This window comes from Phyllostomus hastatus, unplaced genomic scaffold (genome assembly GCF_019186645.2).
Source record: "Phyllostomus hastatus isolate PE091 unplaced genomic scaffold, TTU_PhHast_1.1 phas_scaffold_1066, whole genome shotgun sequence".
NCBI classification, from domain to species: Eukaryota; Metazoa; Chordata; class Mammalia; order Chiroptera; family Phyllostomidae; genus Phyllostomus; species Phyllostomus hastatus.
This window is the reverse complement of record NW_025334004.1, coordinates 15,159,906-15,179,902: the sequence shown is the minus strand read 5'-3', so window position 1 is coordinate 15,179,902 and position 19,997 is coordinate 15,159,906. Positions and strand designations below refer to the sequence as shown.

The window sequence follows — 19,997 nt, the reverse complement described above, 5'->3', positions numbered from 1 at the left end:
TGTGAATAATGCTGCTATGAACATTGGTACCCAAGCGCCTGAGTCCTAGTTTTCAACTCTTGGGTATATACCCAGGGATGCAATTGCTGGATCATGTGGTAATGCTGTTTAGCCTTTTGAGGAATTGTCAAACTGTTTTCCAAAGTGACTTCACCATTTTATATTCCCACTAGCAATATATAAGGGTTCCTATTTCTCCACATCCTTGACAATGCTTATTTTCAGTGTTTTGTTGTTTTGATAGTAGTCATGCTAATGAGCGTGGGGTGGTATATCATTGTGCTTTTGATTCACATTTCCCTAATGTTTAACAGATTGATGTTGAGCATCTTTCATGTGCTTATTAGCTATTTGTATATATAATTTGGAGAAAGGCCTGTTTAAGTCCTGTGTTGTTGTTGTTGTTTTAATCTCACTAGAGGACATTTTTTCATTGCTTAAAAAGAGAGGAAGGGAAAGAGAGAAGCATCAATTGGTTACCATCCCTGTTTGTATGCAGACCAGGGAACTGCATGCTTTAGGACCAGGGATCGAATCTAGGTATTTGCCCTGACTGGGGATTGAACCCACAATGTTTCAGTTACGGGACAATGCTCAACCAACTAAGCCACACTGGCCAGGGCTCTTTGTTCACTTTTTAATTGTGTTGTTTGGTTTTTATTGTGTTGCTTGGTTGTTTGTGTTGTTGTGTTGTAGGAGCTCTTTCAGTATTCTGGATATTAATCTTTATCAGGTATATGATTTGCACATTTACTCTGAAAGTAATTTTGAAAGAATAATTTCAAATATGTTTTGAGTAATAATTGCATTATTGGAATAAGTATATATTGCTTTAGTAAGTGTTTATTTTGAATGGGAGAAAGCTCATTTGGGTAAGCTCAATTATGTTTATGTTTACAATGCATTATTTGGGGAGGGGGGAAATAAAAGGCATTACTTTATGCCACAACTTGTATAACAGTTTTATTTTTTTCATTTCATAATTTTGTTTCTGTTATTTTGAGGTAGTGTGTCTTCTAGAAAGAATTTATTTTGGAATAAATCTAGTGATCCTTAGGTAAAAAATTGTCTTTTAATCTGTTTCTTTAACTGCACTAAGCTATTTTTTAAAAACTAAGCTGTTTTTAGTGGTATCCCTAATTAAAAATTTTCTCACGTATTTGCACTGTTTTATTTTCTTTGGCCCATCATGACGCCTATGTGTTATTTTGATTTTCTATGAGTATTAATACATGATAATACTAAGCCAGTACTATCTTTCCAAAAGATCAGTGCCTTTGGTAGAACTGATTTTCTCATCAAGACTATAACATTGACAGCCTTAGTATACTGAAAATATTTCTGAGCAATCCTTAATTTGGAAGGCTTTTATTATAACTTCTTGCTGATAAAAGACTGTTCTAGTATTGCATTGGCTTCTAAATGGGAAGGAAGGCTATTTAAGCAGCAAAGGTTCACCTGAACTACTTGATGCATATAATTCTTTATGTGCATATATGTGGTACTTGTGTACACTTGTGCTATTTAAATATTATCTAAAAGATGAGAATTTAAAAATGTCTTAATGTGATAAAAGTTACTAAGTTAGAGGAGAATAAGTTAGGGAGGATACATCTGATGAAACAAGAATCCAAAATAGTGATAATTTTTAAAGCTTGAGTGATGGGTTTTGAAGCAGCTTAGTTAATACTCTTTCTGCTTTTATGTATGATTTTAAAAATATTAATTTAAATAATAATAATTAAAATAATAATTTTAAAATATTGATAAAGTTAAATTTAAAATAAGGTGGAGAAAGCTGACAAAATGCCAACAAAGAAATTTTTTAAAGACATTTAAATGTCTCTTCGTCTTTTCATTTCCATTTGAGATAGTCTTTATTTTAGCCGTACTTACTGCTTTTTCTTAACTCAGGTATTTCTTGCACTACTTCCCGCAGGAAGTGAGGTACTATTTCTGCAACCAAGCATCCTTTTGAGGTGGTCTTTCTATGTTAGGAAAGAATTTAAAAATGAGTGATACACCAATGCATTATATTGTGGATAAAAGTTCTTTGTATTAGTTGAGATAAATACCCTCAAGACTATTATTTTGGGATATGTATTTCATATATAACTTTTAGGCAGACCTATTTAATATACATAAGTCTACACTTAGTTACCAAGCTTTGATTCCTTTTGTGTCGTTTCTTATCGCAGTTACAGTTTTCACTGATTTTAAATTTATCTCTCTAAATTGCAATGATATGTAGTTTGTTCCTAGAGCACTAGGAAATTTACAAGATTACATAATAAAACCCATTTCTATCTCCTCCATTACATGGTGAGTGAAAGAAACACTAGTGTCTATGATCTCTGCTTTTCATTGCCAGTCATAAAAGCATCCAAGTGTCAGTCAGACCCTTTTTGTGACTGTCATGTGACAATCATGATTACAGAAGAAGTATACAACTTTAACATGGAAAACGAAAACACTTAAATCGTTAAAGATTTTGCTTACTTTGGTTCAGTCATCAATTCAAATGGATACTGTAGCCAAGAAATCAAGAGAAAACTGAGGCTCAGAAGGGCATCAGTGGAAGATAAGGAAAGAGCAAGAGCGAAGATGGCATTACAGACCACAGCTAGGATCACTTACACCCTCATATTCCCAGTCATAGACATACGTCATTTTGTCATGCTTTGCTGTATTGCGCTCCACAGATCAGTTGAGTTTTTTACAAATTAAAGGTGAGACCTTTCACAGCAAAAAGATTACAATTCACTTTATTGCAGTGATCTGAAACCAACCAAATCCACAATATCTCTCAGGTAATCCTGTATAAGATATGGGTGTGACAGTTGATGTGAGGAAGATTGATTCGTTTGAAATAGCTGTTGGAGAAGAGCGGTATGGATATCCTGGACTGCCAGAAAGACGAACAAGTGGATCACTGGGGGCAAAAATTACGAAACTGAAACTGTCCTACTTTAGGCACATCAGAAGGCAGGGTCCTTTGGAAAAGACAGTAATGCTGGGAAAATAGAAGGCAGCAGGAAAGAAGGAAAACCAGGAGATGGATTGACTCCATAAAAGAAGCTGCAGAAGTGAGTCTGCAGAGCTGAGCAGGGCTGTTGACCTCACTTGTGGACCTCAGGGCATTGTGGACATCGCTAGTCATAGAGTCACCAGGAGTTGGAGCAGATTCATTGGTGTGTAACATACACTACCATTTGTTTTATCAGTGAAATTACTAAAATGAATAATTTTTAAAATACCATGGGCTGTTTTCAACATAGATAAACTTGTTTTCAAAATAGTCCTAATGTAATAGCTTAGCTACCTTTGATTATCTTTTTGCTTATGTGTTCTTTGAATGTTTGCTTTATCAAGGGGATAATGGCCACTGAGAAAAGGACAAATGATAATGAAATCAAGCTGTATAGCAAAGATTTAAGTTAAACCTTATGTATAAAACCTGCTGGGTCATGGAACTCTAATAATTGTTTCCTGGCAGGTTATGAGGTAACTGATTTGTTCAGTACTTGGGAACATTTGTTTGGTTTGACAGTCATGGCAAGGAATCAAATTCAGATAATTACAACTGTTAGGGCATTGTGGTAGGGGACCAAATTAAGTGACTACATAAAGGTTTCTTTATTTCCTATCTGTTATCCACTGCCTCAGTTTTCCCTGGAGATGAATAGAATAACATTAGTGGTTATCGAAGGATGGATTTCTTTTCACCTGGATTTCCAATCCGTTATGTACCTAAATTTTATTTACTTCTTTAAGACTCATTGAAGAGGACAGTCAAAACATTTCAATTAGCTGGGAGAACATACTTGGAAATATTTTATCTAAAGTATATACTAGAGGTTGCACACCAGTGGCCCATGAACCTAATTTAGACCACAGACCGTAGTTTGGCTCAAATAGGGTTTGTTAATTTTTAAAATTGAGTCACTAGTTAAAAACTGGGAGATTACAAGTAAAAGTCTAGGCTGTCATCACACAATTGGCAACATATGGCTCACATTCCCACAGGGAAGTCAGCTACAACTGGGGAGCTATTGCTCTCTGACCCTCATATAGGTATTTGGAACATACTGCCTGAATCTGAGTCTCAGAAAGTTTGGTAAACTTTATAGTACCTTCAGAGACTAGTTATAAAAACATCTGTATAAGCCTGAATAAATCATACATTGTTTCAAAAAACTTCCTAAGCTGGGATAATTGACTCCTTTTTCAATCTCTATGTCCTTAGTCACATTGTTATTGATCTTCTAAAGTTTATTGTAAATACCTAATCATGTATCTCAGTAGTGCACTATGAGCTCCTTTAGGTCAAGGACCATGACTTACTTTGTTTTTTGTTCTCAGCAAAGTACAGTTGTCCCTTGGTATCTGCAGGGGATTGGTTCCAGGAGCCTTCCCCTTGGATACCAAAATCCAAGGATGCTCAATTCCCCTATGTAAAATGGCCTAGTGTTTGCATATAACCGATATTTGCACTTAGGCTACAGCAGGGTACGCCTACACATCACTTCATTCTTGTGGATTCAGTGTAGTGCTCTCTTCATGGCAAGTCCAAGTTTTGCTTTTTGGGACTTCCTGAAATGCCCCCCCACCCCCAGATATTTTCTATCTGTGGTCTGTTGAATCTGCAGGTACAAAACCCTTGGATATGGAGGCCAATGTACCTGGTACACAGTAGGCATCCAGATATTTGTTATATTTTGCTAACTTTAGTACAAACTTTTTTTTTAAGATTTTATTTATTTATTTTTAGAGAGGGAAGGGAGGGAGAAAGAGAGAGAGAGAAACATCAATGTGTGGTTGCGGATGGTCATGGCCTGCAACCCAGGCATGTACCCTGACTGGGAATCGAACCTGCGACACTTTGGTTCGCAGCCCGCGCTCAATCCACTGAGCTACGCCAGCCAGGGGCTAGTACAGACTTTTGATTGTGATTATCTGTTATTTTGAGGGAAAAATAGTACTTATAAGCTATATCAATTTTTTATTACAGTGAGCTCCGTTGATTAAAGAGCATTCTTAAGTTATTTCACTCACTTTCAGTTTTCCTGTTTCAAATAAAAAATATACTCTCTATATAAGTTTTTAGTAAATGTTCTTGAGCATTAGAGTTAGGCAATCATTTTCCATTTATTTTTAAATATACATTCTTCTAATACGCTTAGTAATTTTTAAACAAACAAATCTTAATTACCATTTAATTTTGCTTTGCAGTAAATTGTAATTAACAGTCTTTCAAACTCTACTTGTTTATTTACATATCTAGCCATTTGGGAGTTATTTTTATTTTATATTACTAAAAATATTGTATCTAGCTTTTGTATTTTATGTAAATTTAAATTGACATAGTTTTTAGAAATTTTCTACATCTTTTTGTTTTATCCTCACCTAAGGATATGTTTATTGATTGGAGAGAGAGAAACATCCGTGTAGGAGAGAAACATTGATCAGTTGCCTTCTGCACATGTCCCAGGGATTGAACTCCCAATCTTTTTAGTGCACGGGATGAAGTTTCAGTCAGCTGAGCCACCCGGCCAGGGCTCAACATCCTTTTTTAGGTCATTTGTGGTCTCGGGTTATTATGTCTGTTATTGTGTTAGGGTCTTCAAATAATTTTGAAAAGTAGAAAAAGTCCTCTAATACCTGTTTACATGAGAATTGGAGAGGTTTTATTTAAAATTTCCTTAAGATTTTCTACTTACAGTCTCAAGAGAACCAACATTGTATAGCTTAAATAACTAGAGAATGTTGATGTTGACTACATTTATAGCATAAAAGCAAATACTTATTCTTGGGTGATTGGGTTGGATTTTGTTTTCTTAGTGGTCAATGGTGGTTTCTCCTAGTTGTAATGTTTTTAGGACATTTGTACATTATATTTAGTAATTCCTGCTTTTTTATTTAGTAGTATCTCCCTTTCACAAAAATCCAGGAGTTGAAGGAGTCTTGCCACATGTTCAGCCTAAACGTGTCTAGGGAGAACGACTCCCTGTAAAGCTAAAATAGTGCATATCTTAAAAAGTGTCAGTGTTTTTAACCGTTCTTCGAGTATCTTTGAGTCAGTTATTTTACTAGACTGGGTAGTTTCTTTTACATTATGAAAGTAGAATAATATGACTCTAGTTACTGAGGGCAAATGTCCACTAACAATCAAAATTAAAATTTTTACCTTCTATTCCACATTTAGACACCTGGTTAGGTTTTTAGCATCATGCAGTTGGTTCTTGGTGTATAACATGAGGACAAATTTAGGTATTGAAAGGGTGGAAAAATAGGTTGTTGGGTATAGATAGACTTAATTTAAATTGGTACTTAAAAGCCAGATGAGGCTGCTCTGGTTTATTCTTGTAATCTTTATTTAGTCTGTTTCAATTTTAGACACTTTACCAGCTGCATTAAGTTTCTACCATATTAACCTGAAATATGCTAAAGAAAATAAACTGAGACAAAATAAATTAATTTTTCTGTTTTTCCCTTTGACTTAACATTTCACGATCAGACTTGGCTGGTATTCCAGACCCAGGGTGCCAGAAAAGTAAATAATGTACAATACTTAGGCTTAATTTCAATAGCCATGTTTTGTTATGGCCAATTACGAATTTTAGCGATGGTCTCAGGCTTCTAAATAGGAGGGGGCAGTAACTCCTATAAATACTAGATTCCAAATGGTGTCTCTCCATTCCAGCCCATCACAACAGTTTTTAAAACCTGTTTTTGTTTTTGTTTTGTTTTGTTTTGTTGCTTTATTTTGTTTTTTTAACAGGAGAGCCAGTGTAACTCCTTCAAGACTGGAGTGACACACTCTGCATCTGCGTCTGCCTCATGTGAGTTCTCATTTTGGCAGCAGCACTCTGCTAGGCTGGAACCTCTGTAGAGGTTTGCCCTTTTTTCCCCCCCAAAAATCTGTAAACGACTACCGCAGTGTGTCTTGATGGCAAAGGTAAAAAGTGCATGAGAATTCCAGACTCCCTGCAGAAAGTTTCTGGCTCGGTTCAAAGGCACGGTCCCCCCTAACCTGAATTCTGTCTCTACGGACAGCATCTACTCAAACAGAGCTCACAGCTTTCATCCCCACAAGGTGCAGTGGCTGTCTTTTGAAGAACTGTTTCTTTCCTCGCAGATGATGGTGGAGTAAAAAATATCTTTAAGTGCTCTCAAGTAGCTTTAGCTTTCAAAGCTTTGGTTGTTCTCTTTATAGGCTAGTTACGTAACTTGAGAACACCATGTGCTGCCCAAGTGGCCGAAGCAGCCCTCCTTTTTGGACTCTGGCCTTTGAAATAACTTTTTCCTTTGTTTTTGGATGTTGGGTAAATTAGGATAGGCCTGAGGACTTTGTCGAGGAAGAAATAAGCAGTACTTGTTGTGAGGTAATGCGTACTCTGAAGCTACTGGCTCTGTTTTGGGAAGTCAGTTGAAAGAGTTGAGCTTGAAACTGCATCATTTGCTGGCCAGTTTTGCGAGAGAAATTGAAATCAGAGCCTCTGCAGCTGTGGGGAGACAGAGGGCTCTGTAGTCGGAGGTAGTATGTATGGTTCCCCACAACATCAAGGCTGGCCTCGTTTATAAAAGGAGTTTACTTTATTTATTTACTTATTTACTTATTTTTCAAGGAATGGTGGTACTTTGTAGGCTTCAAGAGTCATTTTTGCCACCAGGTCAGAACAAGTTGTGATTATTCCCCAGGAGACATTTAGAACAAAACATCTAAACTCAGGCCTGTGCAGCTGCAGTGCTGCTCCTCCAGCCGGGGTTGTGCTTGGTAAGTTCCCTGGCAGGTGATTTAATGGCCTGGGAGTTCATGTTACTGAAATGATTATCTGGGAAGCTTATGAGAAAATGTCAATAGCTCATAGTTCTTACTGATTAATATAGAGCTTAGTGCAATAGTGTTGTCAAAGTGGAACTTGGACTCTTTGTTAAATCCATTACCATCTGCGACTAGAGCAATTTACTTGGACTAGTAAAAGAAACTGGAGGAATACTAGTACATTTCAACACCCAAGCTCAAGTTTTGTTGGGTTGTGTAATCTAGAAATTCACGTTTTACAGCGACTGTGTAGTGTACCCCACCACAGAGAGCTTTGGATGAGACTTAGGGGAACCTAAATTTTGGCTGCAGCTGATGGTTTCACTTGCTATATAACTTCAGGTCAGCAAATAGGGAAAATATATCGTATTTTTGGAAAGTACCCTAAACTCACTGAGAGAAAGAAATTTAAAGTATTTATTTATATACTGGTGGTGGAATTTTTAGAAAGTCACCTCAGTTCTGCCGTGGAGTAAACACAATGTGGTGAGTGTGTGGGGTTTTTCCTGCCATTCTAGGGTTTGTCCTAGCAAAATGGGGATTTGAGATCCCCCCTCACCCACCCGTGCATTTTTTCACTAAAACTTCTGAATAAATTGATTTGGGTTTCAACCCAAACTGTCTCACAAACACAGGTTTCAATCACTATCACTCCATCAGATGCCCTACAATTACCTGATTCTCTAGGGAAATCGTTCATTTTAGGGGTGAGCCTGCATAGGGGTGATTAAGGTTTTTCTTTTGTCTCCCATTCTTAAAGCATACCTGGCAAATTATCCTCAGAAAAATTAATAATTGAAAACACTTTATGTGGGCCAAATCATGTAAAAGCCAGTGGATTATCCAAATTGGTTAGCTATACTGGAATTTTGTTTCATTAACTGTTGTTTGAAATTAATGGGGCTTTATAGATTGAGAAGTAATTTTTATTTTATGGAAATTTTGTTAAAATGTGATTTACTTTCAATTGGGGTGGAAGCACTGGGTGGGGTGTGAGAGAAGTTATTTTATATTCTCAAACTAATTCAAATTGACATCAGTGGATACCATGCTTTCCTGCTTTTATGATAATATATCTGCTCTTACCCTTTTAATGTGTATGAATATTTAACACTTCCTTTACCACAGTGTATATAACATCTGGATGTAAGAATTCCACACTTGAAGCTTCAGAAAGCATTGGGGGGGGGGGGATGGGGCTGGAATTGAGGGGAGGGAAAAACTATAGCTAGTTTTTAAAATATTAGCTGGGGTTAGCAGTGGCATTAAATGATTGATGCCCCTGAGACAACAAAAGAAAAGACGGCTTTTTGGGGCATTGTTCTGGTGAGACTCGTCATCTCCTAAAGGGCTCCAAAGGTCTAGGCTTTTTAAATATGACAGGTGTTTATTAAAGGACTGTGACCATTCCCCTTCCTTTTTTAAATTTTCAATTTGATTTAAAAAATAGATTAAATCTAAAATACATTTAAATGCATTAATATGTTACAAGTTTTAAAAAGTGCGAAAGGAGGTATGTTGGTCTTCCTTCTTCCTTCCCCTGTCTCTCAGCCGTTCATCTCCCTTTTCTGGAGGCAACTGTTCTTATGGTTTCTTTTCTGCACGGTCAGAAATATTCTCAAGGACTGCTCTCGGAAAGAGAAAGTCGAGTTGTACTCATTAAAACATTAGCATTGACTTGGATGGGCAGACTGACTGCAATGAGAAGAAATTAGTTTGAGCCACAGGCTGTATGTTAATCATAGATAGGAGAACTGTGATCAGGTAGTGACAGTGGTTACGTTATTATGAGACTGTAGGAATAGAATGGATTTGTTTTTGGCCTCATTTGGCATTTAGCAAAATAGCAGGACTTCTCTCCCTGCCCCTCAGTATGGCTTACCCACTTCTAGGGACTGGTGGGAGGATGCTTGCCTAAATATCTCATTTGGAAGAAACCTCATTTAAAGGAGCAACATTTTCTTCATGCTGAACTGCAGTGATGATTCTAAAAAGTCTTTTTCATTATAGAAGATTTCAGACATGTACAATATAGAGAAACCCCCATATTTCAAAATCCATTTTATTTCACCTGAAAAAAGTATGCTGCTTCGGCAGATAAGGAGATTGTATTTTATACATGCACTTGCACATCCTACCCCTTCCATAATCACGTCTAATAAAATGAGTCGTAATTCTTTAAAGTCAAACTTCCAGTTCACGTACCAATTTTCCTAATTATCTCAGACATGTCTGTTATGGTTGACTTTGCAGTAATTACTTATATAATGCAATTTGATGACTATAATATTGGTAGGGCTGATAAGAAAACAAGCTAATCCTGACAAATAGAATTATGCTAATTGAAGAAGGGATATAAAGACGCTACCAAGCCAAATAGGAATTCCAAAAGTAGACCAGGTTTTTAAAAAGCTCATTTTGAAGGATTCGTACACCAGTTATGCACACTAGCAAAGCCTTCAACATATACAGACCTCTTTATGTAGTTTCCCATTTTACTTACATTCTCATGGTTCACATCATAATTGTGCATATTAGTTTTGTTCCCTCCCTTTAGATTGTGGGCATGAAAGAATAGACAAATATGAAAGAAGTGTTTGGATTAGGTTTCTTAAGAATGAAGGAACTATTCCAAAATATCTGCTGCTCCTACTATAGTATAACCTGTTTCTGCAGACTAACCGTTGAGTGCTCTGATTACTTGGGGCAGTACAGAACATGGATTTGGGGCAAAAAGAAGAAAATGGCAGATTTAGGAAGAAGGAGGAATTAGGAAAGAGTAGAAATTCACTTATCTGCCTTCTCTTTGAACTGGCCATCATTTTAATGAGAGCCTCTCCTTCGGCAGTGTACAAGTCCCCGGAGTACGAGTCCCTTGGCTTTGAGCTCACTGTGGAGAGACTAGTTTCTATTGGCTATCCTCAGGAGCTGCTCAGCTTTGCCTATGATTCTACATTCCCGACCAGGTAATTTTTCAAGATTTTTTTTGGGGGATTAAGGACGCTCTGTCCCGAAATTAATAATTCCATATGCATACTGGAACTCCCCCTCCCCCACCTTGAAAAAGTTCTTTGTGGGTTTCTTTCTTTCTTTCTTTCTTTCTTTCTTTCTTTCTTTCTTTCTTTCTTTCTTTCTTTCTTTCTTTCTATTTATCGATTTATTTATTTATTTGTTTATTTTTGGTTGGTTGATTCTAAAATTACCAAGGACTTTGTATGTATACCATATCTTCTGCATTCTTGAATTAAATTTAGTTTATTGTTACTGAAGAAGATCCATCTATGGAAAAGAAAAGGAATTAAGTTGGAGAGCAGTAGTGTGTTTAGCTAACACCTGACGTTGGTAGTCAGGAGCCTCCTGACAGTTTGCATTAATGGGTTTGATGGGAATGACTTGAGATGAAGGAAGGTGGCGTTTATTTGAGATGTTACCACCATGCAGGTCCCATATGCAGCATCTAATAGAGAGAAACAAAAGCCAGCTCAGTTGTCCAAGGAAATTAAAAGACTGTTTTAGAATGGAACCAGCTGTATTAAAAGGAATTATAGACTACACTTTGATTAATCTTATTACAGAAAACAGTTGTGATCCTTTATCTAGAGTAAATATTTTTTAGTTGCTCTGGGATTAGTTTTTGAGATTTCATTCACCTACTTTAGTCTCAGGTGAATGAGGATGAGTTTGGTTCATGGCGATTGAGGAATGTAAGATTGTTGCCTGCATTACTTTGCAATATTCATAATGTTTTCATTTTCACATAGGGGACTTGTCTTTGATACGTTATATGGAAATCTTTTGAAAGTTGATGCCTATGGAAACCTCTTGGTCTGCGCACATGGATTTAACTTCATAAGGGGGTGAGTACAAAGGGAACTTTTAGCCTCTTTGTAGTGTTTTGGTTTTTTTTTTTAGTCAAACAATATGAAGATGACAGTGTCTCCCTGGGTTTAACATACTTTACTTTCCTATTTTTTATTTTTTTTAAGCAAGATACTTTTTAAAAAAAGATTTTATTTATCTTTAGAGACAGATGGAGGGAGAGAGGGAGAGAAACATCAATGTGTGGTTGCCTCTCATGTGCCCCCACGGGGACCTGGCCCGAAACCCAGGCATGTGCCCTGACTGGGAATCAAACCAGTGATGCTTTGGTTCGCAGGCCAGTGCTCAATCCACTGAGCCACTAGCCAAGACCCTATTTTTTTAATTATTAAAGAGCAATTTTTAACATAAGGATACTTAACAATTATGTATTAGGCATTTGAGACCCAAACTGACATATAAATATAGTTAGCAGTTACATTTTGTTTAAAATAAGTGCTTTCTGCCCTGACCTGTGTGGTGCAGTTGGTTGGGTGTTGTCCTTCAGAGTGAAAGGTTGTTGGTTCAATTTACGGTCAGGGTATATGCCTAGGTTGTGGTTTGGTCCCTGGTTGGGGTGCGAGAGGCAACTGTTCAGTGTTTCTCTCTCACATTGATGTTTTTCTCCCCCTCTTTCTCCCTCCCTTCCTCTCTCTCTAAAAATAAATAAATAGAATCTTTTAAAAAAGTAAATGCTATCTAATGGTACAGCATCCAACAAAGCTAATCTTGAAACTTGCCCCTCAAAAAACTGTAGGTGCTTTGCCTTATTTGAAATTCTAAGATTTTTATATTCTTTTCAATGCACTTCTCAGGTAGCTGCTTTGAGTAGGTATGTACATAAAAGTGCTTTGAAAAATTTAACACTACAACAGTGTAAATGATTAAGATTTTTAACAGCTAATAACATTTTTTAAAACATTCTAATGAATAGCTTCAGTATTTGATTATGGTGTTAATTTTTTTTAAACATGGGGTTAAAAATGAATGCAGGGCAATCATATTTAAAACAATAAGCTTTATTTTCATAATTAGCATATTTCCACTATTCTTACTAATTTGGACTTTCCACCCTAGTAACAGCAGATAAAATTTAGTGTCTAGTGTTTTTGGTGTAACATCCCAATTTTCTCTTTAGAAATCACGTACTGCTATTTGACAACTTCTGTCATTGTGGCTTTATAATCATGCACCTTCTCCACTATTGCACTCCCTAATTTATCAGTGATGTGTATTAGGGGCAGAGCAAGTCTTAAAACCCAAGCAGGTTATGTGTCAGTCTCCCATGTAACTGCTACATATTATTCTCAATGGCAAAGTAGTCAAAACCACACAGTCTACATTGAAATTTAGTTAAAGAGGCAGTGTCTTTTTGCTAAATACATTTGTGATAAGAGGCACAAATTAATTGAAACTGTACTAGAGTTTTCTTTAAATCTGAGGCCACATTAAAACCCCACTTAGAACTGAAGCATCTTATGCAAGACTCTTCAGCTGGTGTTTCATCAGCTCAGAGATTTCCAAGTATATAGGTGAGGAAAGTGTGAAGTAAGGACCCCATCTTGAGACATCTGGACAGGCCTTTCTTTCACTGTTATCTCTGCTCTTCTTTACTGTGCCTCCCATGCGGGGTTTGTTCACAATCCATGAGTTACCCAGTTGCAGGATTTAGAACATAAAGTGATAACATAGCACTAGCAACCTAAGCTATTTTACGTATGGATATTGTCGCTGTAATTCAGAATCTCAGTGAAGATGAACCAACATTCTATTTATTAATGTCTGAAAAGGGGTTTCTGTGTTGTTGGGGGAGGGGTAGTCAGAGTAGAAAAGGAAGAGAAGCAGTTCTGTAAATTAGTACTACTGGTGGATTTACTAACTCAGACCCACAGGCCTTCTTCCTTCCCCCAACTAAGCCAGTAATGTTTCCAAATAGTTCCTTTGGAAATACATTTAGTAATGTTTCAACAGTAAGTCACTTAGGAGTAAATGCAGAACCATTCAAATCATTCCGCCAGTACCTGGCACTGCACAGTCTTTCAGAGTCAGAGGAAAAGTCCGTGGAGAAGCAAAAAGGCTGAATATGGAAGATGAGCGAGGGAGGTCACTGCAGTTTGTGACGGGCAAGGCTGGAGGGGACATTAGGGTCTTTAGCAGGTAGCACCTTACATGCCTGGCCAATGAATTGAGGCCTCTGTTTTGGACAATGGCAAAGGCTTTCCAAGTTTTCTTTTGTTTAAGATTTTATTTATTTTTTTTAGGGAGGGAAGGGAGGGCGGGGGGAGAGAGAGAGAGAGAGAGAGAGAGAGAGAGAGAGAGAGAGAGAGAGAGAGATAAAGATCAATGTGCGGTTGCTGGGGGATATGGCCTGCAACCCAGGAATGTACCCTGGCTGGGAATCGAACCTGGGACACTTTGGTTCCCAGCCCCTGCTCAATCCACTGAGCTACGCCAGCCAGGGAGGCTTTTCAAGTTTTTAGCATAGGGTAATATTGAGATCAAATCTTTTTTTTTTTTTTTAATTTTTTAAAGATTTTATTCATCCATTTTTAGGGAGGGAAGCGGTGGGGGGGGGAGAGAGAGAGAGAGAGAAACATCAATGTACGGTTGCTGGGGGTTATGGCCTGCAACCCAGGAATGTACCCTGGCTGGGAATCGAACCTGGGACACTTTAGTTCCCAGCCTGCGCTCAATCCACTGAGCTACGCCAGCCAGGGCGAGATCAAATCTTTATTCCATGGGTTGCAGAAAGTTAGCAGTAGTCTAGCATTCCTTCTTGTGTGATACATTACCTCCCCCAAATTAATTTTTATTAAAAGATGTATTAGCATGATTTAACAATTTAAACAAAACATAATTGTTAACTATATTTATAAGTCAGTTTGGGTTCTAATTGCCTAATAACTTATCTATCCCCTATGTAAAAAAAGTACTCTTTAATGATGGCGGGGATAGGAAGGTACATCTGAAGGGACAGTGTCATCCTACCAGACCTGACTGAAGCAAGCATATCACTGCTATTCCCGTTGACCTTAGTTTTCATCATAGAAAATCTTGGAAGGCTAGAAGATAAGGTCTTCTCCAAAGTTATTCTTTATTGGAACTTTATTTCAGAGGAGTGACAGACAGGAAACAACACGATTTTATATTCCTAACTAGAACTTATGCCATTTGTAGTTAACAAACTCAACCAGGAATTGACCCAGGTTACTCTTTAAATGTGATGTTCTTTATTTAGATTAATTATCTCCATGAATTCACCCTGAGAATTGTACATTTTTATAGTTTAGTTTTTCTCCCTTTCAGTTTCTCTGTAATATTTTTATTAATGTTGTCCCGTCCTTCTTTTCACGGTGTCCCATTTCACTCTTCAGGGCTCTCTCGTGCATCTCTAACAACTTCTGTTTCGCTGGCTTTTTTTCTTTTAAACCTTAAGTGTCCTCCACGCTTATGTTCTCAGTCTTCTCTGTGCGCGCGAGTGCTCTCCTCTGTTCCAGCCGTCTTCGTGACTTTGCGTGCTGCCTGCGCACAGATGTCATCTCTCAAGTCTGGGTTGCTGTTTTCAGATCTTGACCTGTGTTTCTAAATGCCTGTAAAAGTCTTTTACTTTGAACTTAATGTGTCTAAAATAAAATTCTTACATCCACTCCTGATCCAGTTTCATATTTCTGTTCATGGAACCACCACCATCTGAGAGACACCTTAATGTAAACATCATTATTTTTCTTTATTTTTTTATTGAACATCATTATCTTTGATGTTTATGTTCCTCATCTGCCACATCCAGTCAGATGCCTGGTCTTGTTCGTTTCACTTTGACAGTCTCTCTTGAGTACATTCTTCCCTTTGATTGCCTTTGCCCCCACTCTAGAATAGGCCCCTGCTGCTCTCACCTGGACTGCAGCGATAACCACTTCCCTGATTTTTGTGGCCTTTTATCTCTGTGTCAGTTAGCTTTTGCTGCATAATAAATCACTTCAGAACTTAATAGTTTAAACAGTGATCATTTCATTTAGCTCAAAATTTTGAGAGTCAGCTGGACAGTTCTGGGCTTTCTCAGCTGATCTGGAATGGCCTCTCATCTGGCAGTGGGCAGGCTGTTGGCTAGGGCGCCTCATTTCCGCAGGCAGCCTTTCCCCTCCGGCAGGCCAGCTCACTCTCGGTCCCACAGTGGTCTCGGAGGTCCAGGTGCAGCAGGGGTGGGCAAGCCCCGGTGCATGAGTGTTTTTGAAGTCTCTTGTTTATTGCTGTTCAAGGCTGTATTCAAGGGCGCAGTTTCATAATCGGAGGAACCACAAAGTCATATTGCAAAGAGATAGGCAGAATTTGTAGCTATTTTTGCAGTTATCACATCTGTTTTTCCATTTTATCCTAAAACTGCAGCTGATTTAATATTTTTATAATTCGGCTTTGCTGGTTTTATCCTGCTGCTTAAACATTGTCAGTGATGCTCTCTTGCCCTTGAGCAACGCATGAGAACAATGGCACGATCGGCCTCAGTTTATCTTTAGTTTTATTTTTCTCTGCCCCCATCTCTACACAAATTGGACTAGTGTCTGAATTGGTCTGTCTAGGCTTTAAGGACCAGCTTACACACCACCACTTCCAGGAAGCCTCCCTAGATTTTGCTCTCCTCGCTCCCACATTTATCTTTCTCAACCCCAAGTTGAAATGGTCTCCCCTTCCTCAGTTTTCTCATAGCTCTTTGCACCATTCTTGTGTAGTTATGGAGTTAGGGTTTTTGCCTTGCTGTAATTGTCCCTTACCAGACTGAAAACTTTCTAAGGGCAGGAACCAGAACTTGTGTATCTTCATGTGTAATATTTGGAAATTTGCCATGCATGTAGCCATCAGAATATTTGAATGAATTTTTGAGTGATGAATATATCTCACAGTTGCTATAATGTTAGTTTTCTGAGTATTAATTACATTTTTTTCTTTCAGACCAGAAACTAGAGAGCAGTATCCAAATAAATTCATCCAACGAGATGACACTGAAAGATTTTACATTCTGAATACACTATTCAACCTACCAGGTAGACTCATTCTATGCTTTTATATGCTGATGCTTTCTCCTCTTCCCAAGATTATTTGTCTTTGCTCAAGGAAGATAGATAAAATAAGTTTGAATTATTTCACTCATAGCTTATGAATATCTATTCTTCATTTTTCAGAGACCTACCTGTTGGCCTGCCTAGTAGATTTTTTTACTAATTGTCCCAGATATACCAGGTATGTATATACTATAATTTTTTTCCAATTGATTTTTTAAAAAAAATTAATGTGCAGGGTTTTAGAGAACTGGCCATTGTAGGTCTTTTCTGCTTTTCTGAAGTGAATTTAGTGCTAGTGAGAGATGCCTCATTGCCAGCCCGAGAGAGATGGGACAGCACCAGCAGCTCCATGCGGGCTCTCCTCTCCCCTCGGCCCCGGCCCCTCTCCTTGCCAGTACGCTGCCGTTTGGAAGGGACCACTTCTGATTGGCTTCTCCTGGGAATGAAGACGGCCTGCAGAGGTGCTAATTGTGACAACTGAGTGGGAGGTTTGTGTGTTGATTATCTGTCCAGACAGAATTGCACTAAAACCCCCCTACTCATTTCACAGCAGCTACCCAAGAGCCATTCGGGGACAGTAATCTAGTTTCATTCCCAGGCCCACCCAGCAAGCTTTGATTGAGGGATAAATACCGTTTATCTTCCCTGAAGTAAAATTTCACTGAAATCTCAAGCAAGTTATCCTCTTCTTTCTGGGAGTTATGTAACCACTGCCGAAAGTTCAGCCATGTGCGCCAGAATTTGCTAACTTCCTGTCTCTTCAGGTCTTGCCCACTTCAAGGCACTGACTTCAGTAGAGCACCGAGCCACTGAGCTGAATAGAAAACAGGCAGTACCTTTGTGTTCAGAGACAACATCAGAAAAGTCAGGGTGGAGAGAACTTAAATAATCAGTTTTAACTTTTAAATGTTTCTTTGATGGGAACCTGTTTCTTAAAAGTGATGACTAAAGGAACGTGATATTTTTGCAGCTGGCCTTTTAGCTCCCATTCAGTCTATTCTATCACTTTGCATTTGTTCACGGTTACTGTATTCCACTGAACACCATAGTCATCTCTGGTGATCAGAATGACTTTTCATTAGAGGGTATTATTTTCCTAATTAGCCAGCACCTTTATCCATGTGATAATGGAAACTTTGGGTCCCTGGGCAAGTGTGATATCTTATTTGCCCTCCTGTGGATTCCCCGTCATGTTCTTTTCATCTTTCTGTAGCTGCGAGACAGGCTTTAAAGACGGGGACCTCTTCATGTCTTACCGCAGCATGTTCCAGGACGTGAGGGACGCCGTGGACTGGGTTCATTACAAGGTACCTGGGAGCTGCTGCTGCGCCTGCTTTCTCACTGACGTGTGTTTTACGTGGTCTGACAGTAACTCCCCAGTGCAGACAGGGCAGGATTTCTCTCCACAAAAAGCAAAAAAACAAAAACAAAAAAACCCATGGATTTACTACAAATTGTACTAATAAAATATGAGGTGCCTTTTGATTTCTAGTTTAAAATAAAAATAGTTTTGTGTTTTAAATACATTTTGGAGGCGGAGTTGCAGCAAATCGCACATGCCAGTTTGCTCTGGCCTGCTCCCGTGTACCTGCTCTTCCTTTCTGGTGAATACTTCGATGCACCTGGGTTGATAGTAGACACAGTTAGTCTTACAAGCTGTTAAAAACTGGTTTTGTTCTTTTTCTTTTTCCCTTTTCTTCCCCTAGGGCTCCCTGAAGGAAAAGACAGTTGAAAATCTTGAGAAGTATGTCGTCAAAGATGTGAGTAATAAGGGGAAATCTACACGATAACTTGTTTTACCTGTTTGGGAAACGAATACAATAACAAGCCTATTTATAACAGAATGCACAAGGGAAGGTGTTCCTTTGTCTTGGCATAATATATGCCAAGTATAATTACCCAGAGTTTTAGCCAGAGCACAGGTGTTAGTATGGTTTTTGCTGTCTGTGTGTGGGCAGGAAGACCCAGTGTTCCATTCGTCCCCATCGCTCTGATTGGAGTGGCGGCTGGAGGGGTTACTGTGTGCACGCCGATGTGCTGAGTGATTACATGCACTGCCCTGTTTCATCTTTTTTTACCCTGAATTAGGTGTAGGTATTGTTACCTCTGCTTCATAGATGAATAAACTGAAGAATACAGGGGTTAAATAACTTGGCCAAATCCGTACGGTTAGTAAGTAGTAACCCAAATCGTAACCACTGTGTTAGATTGTCTAAGAAAATGTATATATATGCAACTTATTTATATTGTCTTTAACCTATCAACAGGGAATAATAAGGGAGGTTTTAAATACCTTAAAAGGCACTAGTGGAAAACTTTGTAAAAATCAGAAAGATCTGTAGTTCAGTTAATAGTGTTGTGTCAGTGTTAATTCCTTAGTTTTGGTACCTGTGCTGTGGTTATGTAGGACATTAAGGGAATGTCCTACATAAGTAAGGGAAGCTGGATGAAGGGTGTATGGAACCCTCTACTATTTTCACAACTTTTCTTTAAGCCTGAAATTATTTCAAAGTAAAATGTAAACATACACACATACTTCCTTTTCTTACAGAGGAAAAGTAGCAATATTTTCCCAAAGTACTTTGATAAAGATTATTTACTGTTTTCAGTCTTTGTACCTCCTGTTTCCACTCTCACCCCAATCCTTGTTGTTTCAAAAAAGAATGCTAAGGGGTATGGGAGAGCTCCAGGGACTTTAAGTAAAGGAACCTATTTACCGTGAGAGAAGGAAAACTCTGCTCTTCTCTCTGGTTGTATGAGGGTTAGAATTCCGTATGCATCTGCACATTTCTGGACCATAACCTGCACGTGCCGTTTCAGTTCTGCGGGGTGTTTGTTTCAGTGAGAGTGTGTACGGTGAAGCTGTATCCGACGCTCTGCATGTAGAGGATTTTGCTGGTGATGTTTAAAATCAGCTTCTCCTGATGTGATCTCTAACACATCTAATTCACATAATAAGATTACAAGGTGAATCAGACTCTTTCCTGAGGCAGACATGAGGAAGGTAGGGGTATGCTTTTAGTGAGCATATACTCATTTATATGTATCATTTTATATATCAAATTTATATCTTAAAATATACCTTGTATATTACATGTGTTAATACTTAATTTATGCACAGTGATAATGTGATCTTCTAAATGCAAAAATCTTGTAATCATCCAACCAACCCTTACAGGGCATTCCCATTCTTACTTAAGTGGACAAAAGTCCAGTACATGACTGCTCCACAGTAAATGAATATGTGTTTGTGTTTTATT

At 38.2% G+C, this 19,997-nt stretch overlaps 1 protein-coding gene across 7 annotated transcripts in view; it reads left to right on the top strand.

Moving 5' to 3' along the window:
* NT5C2 (5'-nucleotidase, cytosolic II) overlaps positions 1–19,997 on the top strand; it is a 101,848-nt gene that overhangs the window by 73,015 nt on the left and 8,836 nt on the right. For 6 of the 7 annotated variants that reach the window (XM_045853779.1, XM_045853777.1, XM_045853780.1 and 3 more), the window contains 6 exons: positions 10,674–10,791; positions 11,587–11,682; positions 16,628–16,719; positions 16,858–16,915; positions 17,951–18,044; positions 18,444–18,497. In XM_045853779.1, the coding sequence (XP_045709735.1) occupies positions 10,674–10,791; positions 11,587–11,682; positions 16,628–16,719; positions 16,858–16,915; positions 17,951–18,044; positions 18,444–18,497 (512 nt within the window). Of the gene's footprint in view, positions 1–10,673; positions 10,792–11,586; positions 11,683–16,627; positions 16,720–16,857; positions 16,916–17,101; positions 17,226–17,950; positions 18,045–18,443; positions 18,498–19,997 lie in introns of those variants that run through there. The other variant, XM_045853784.1, reaches the window with a different exon arrangement.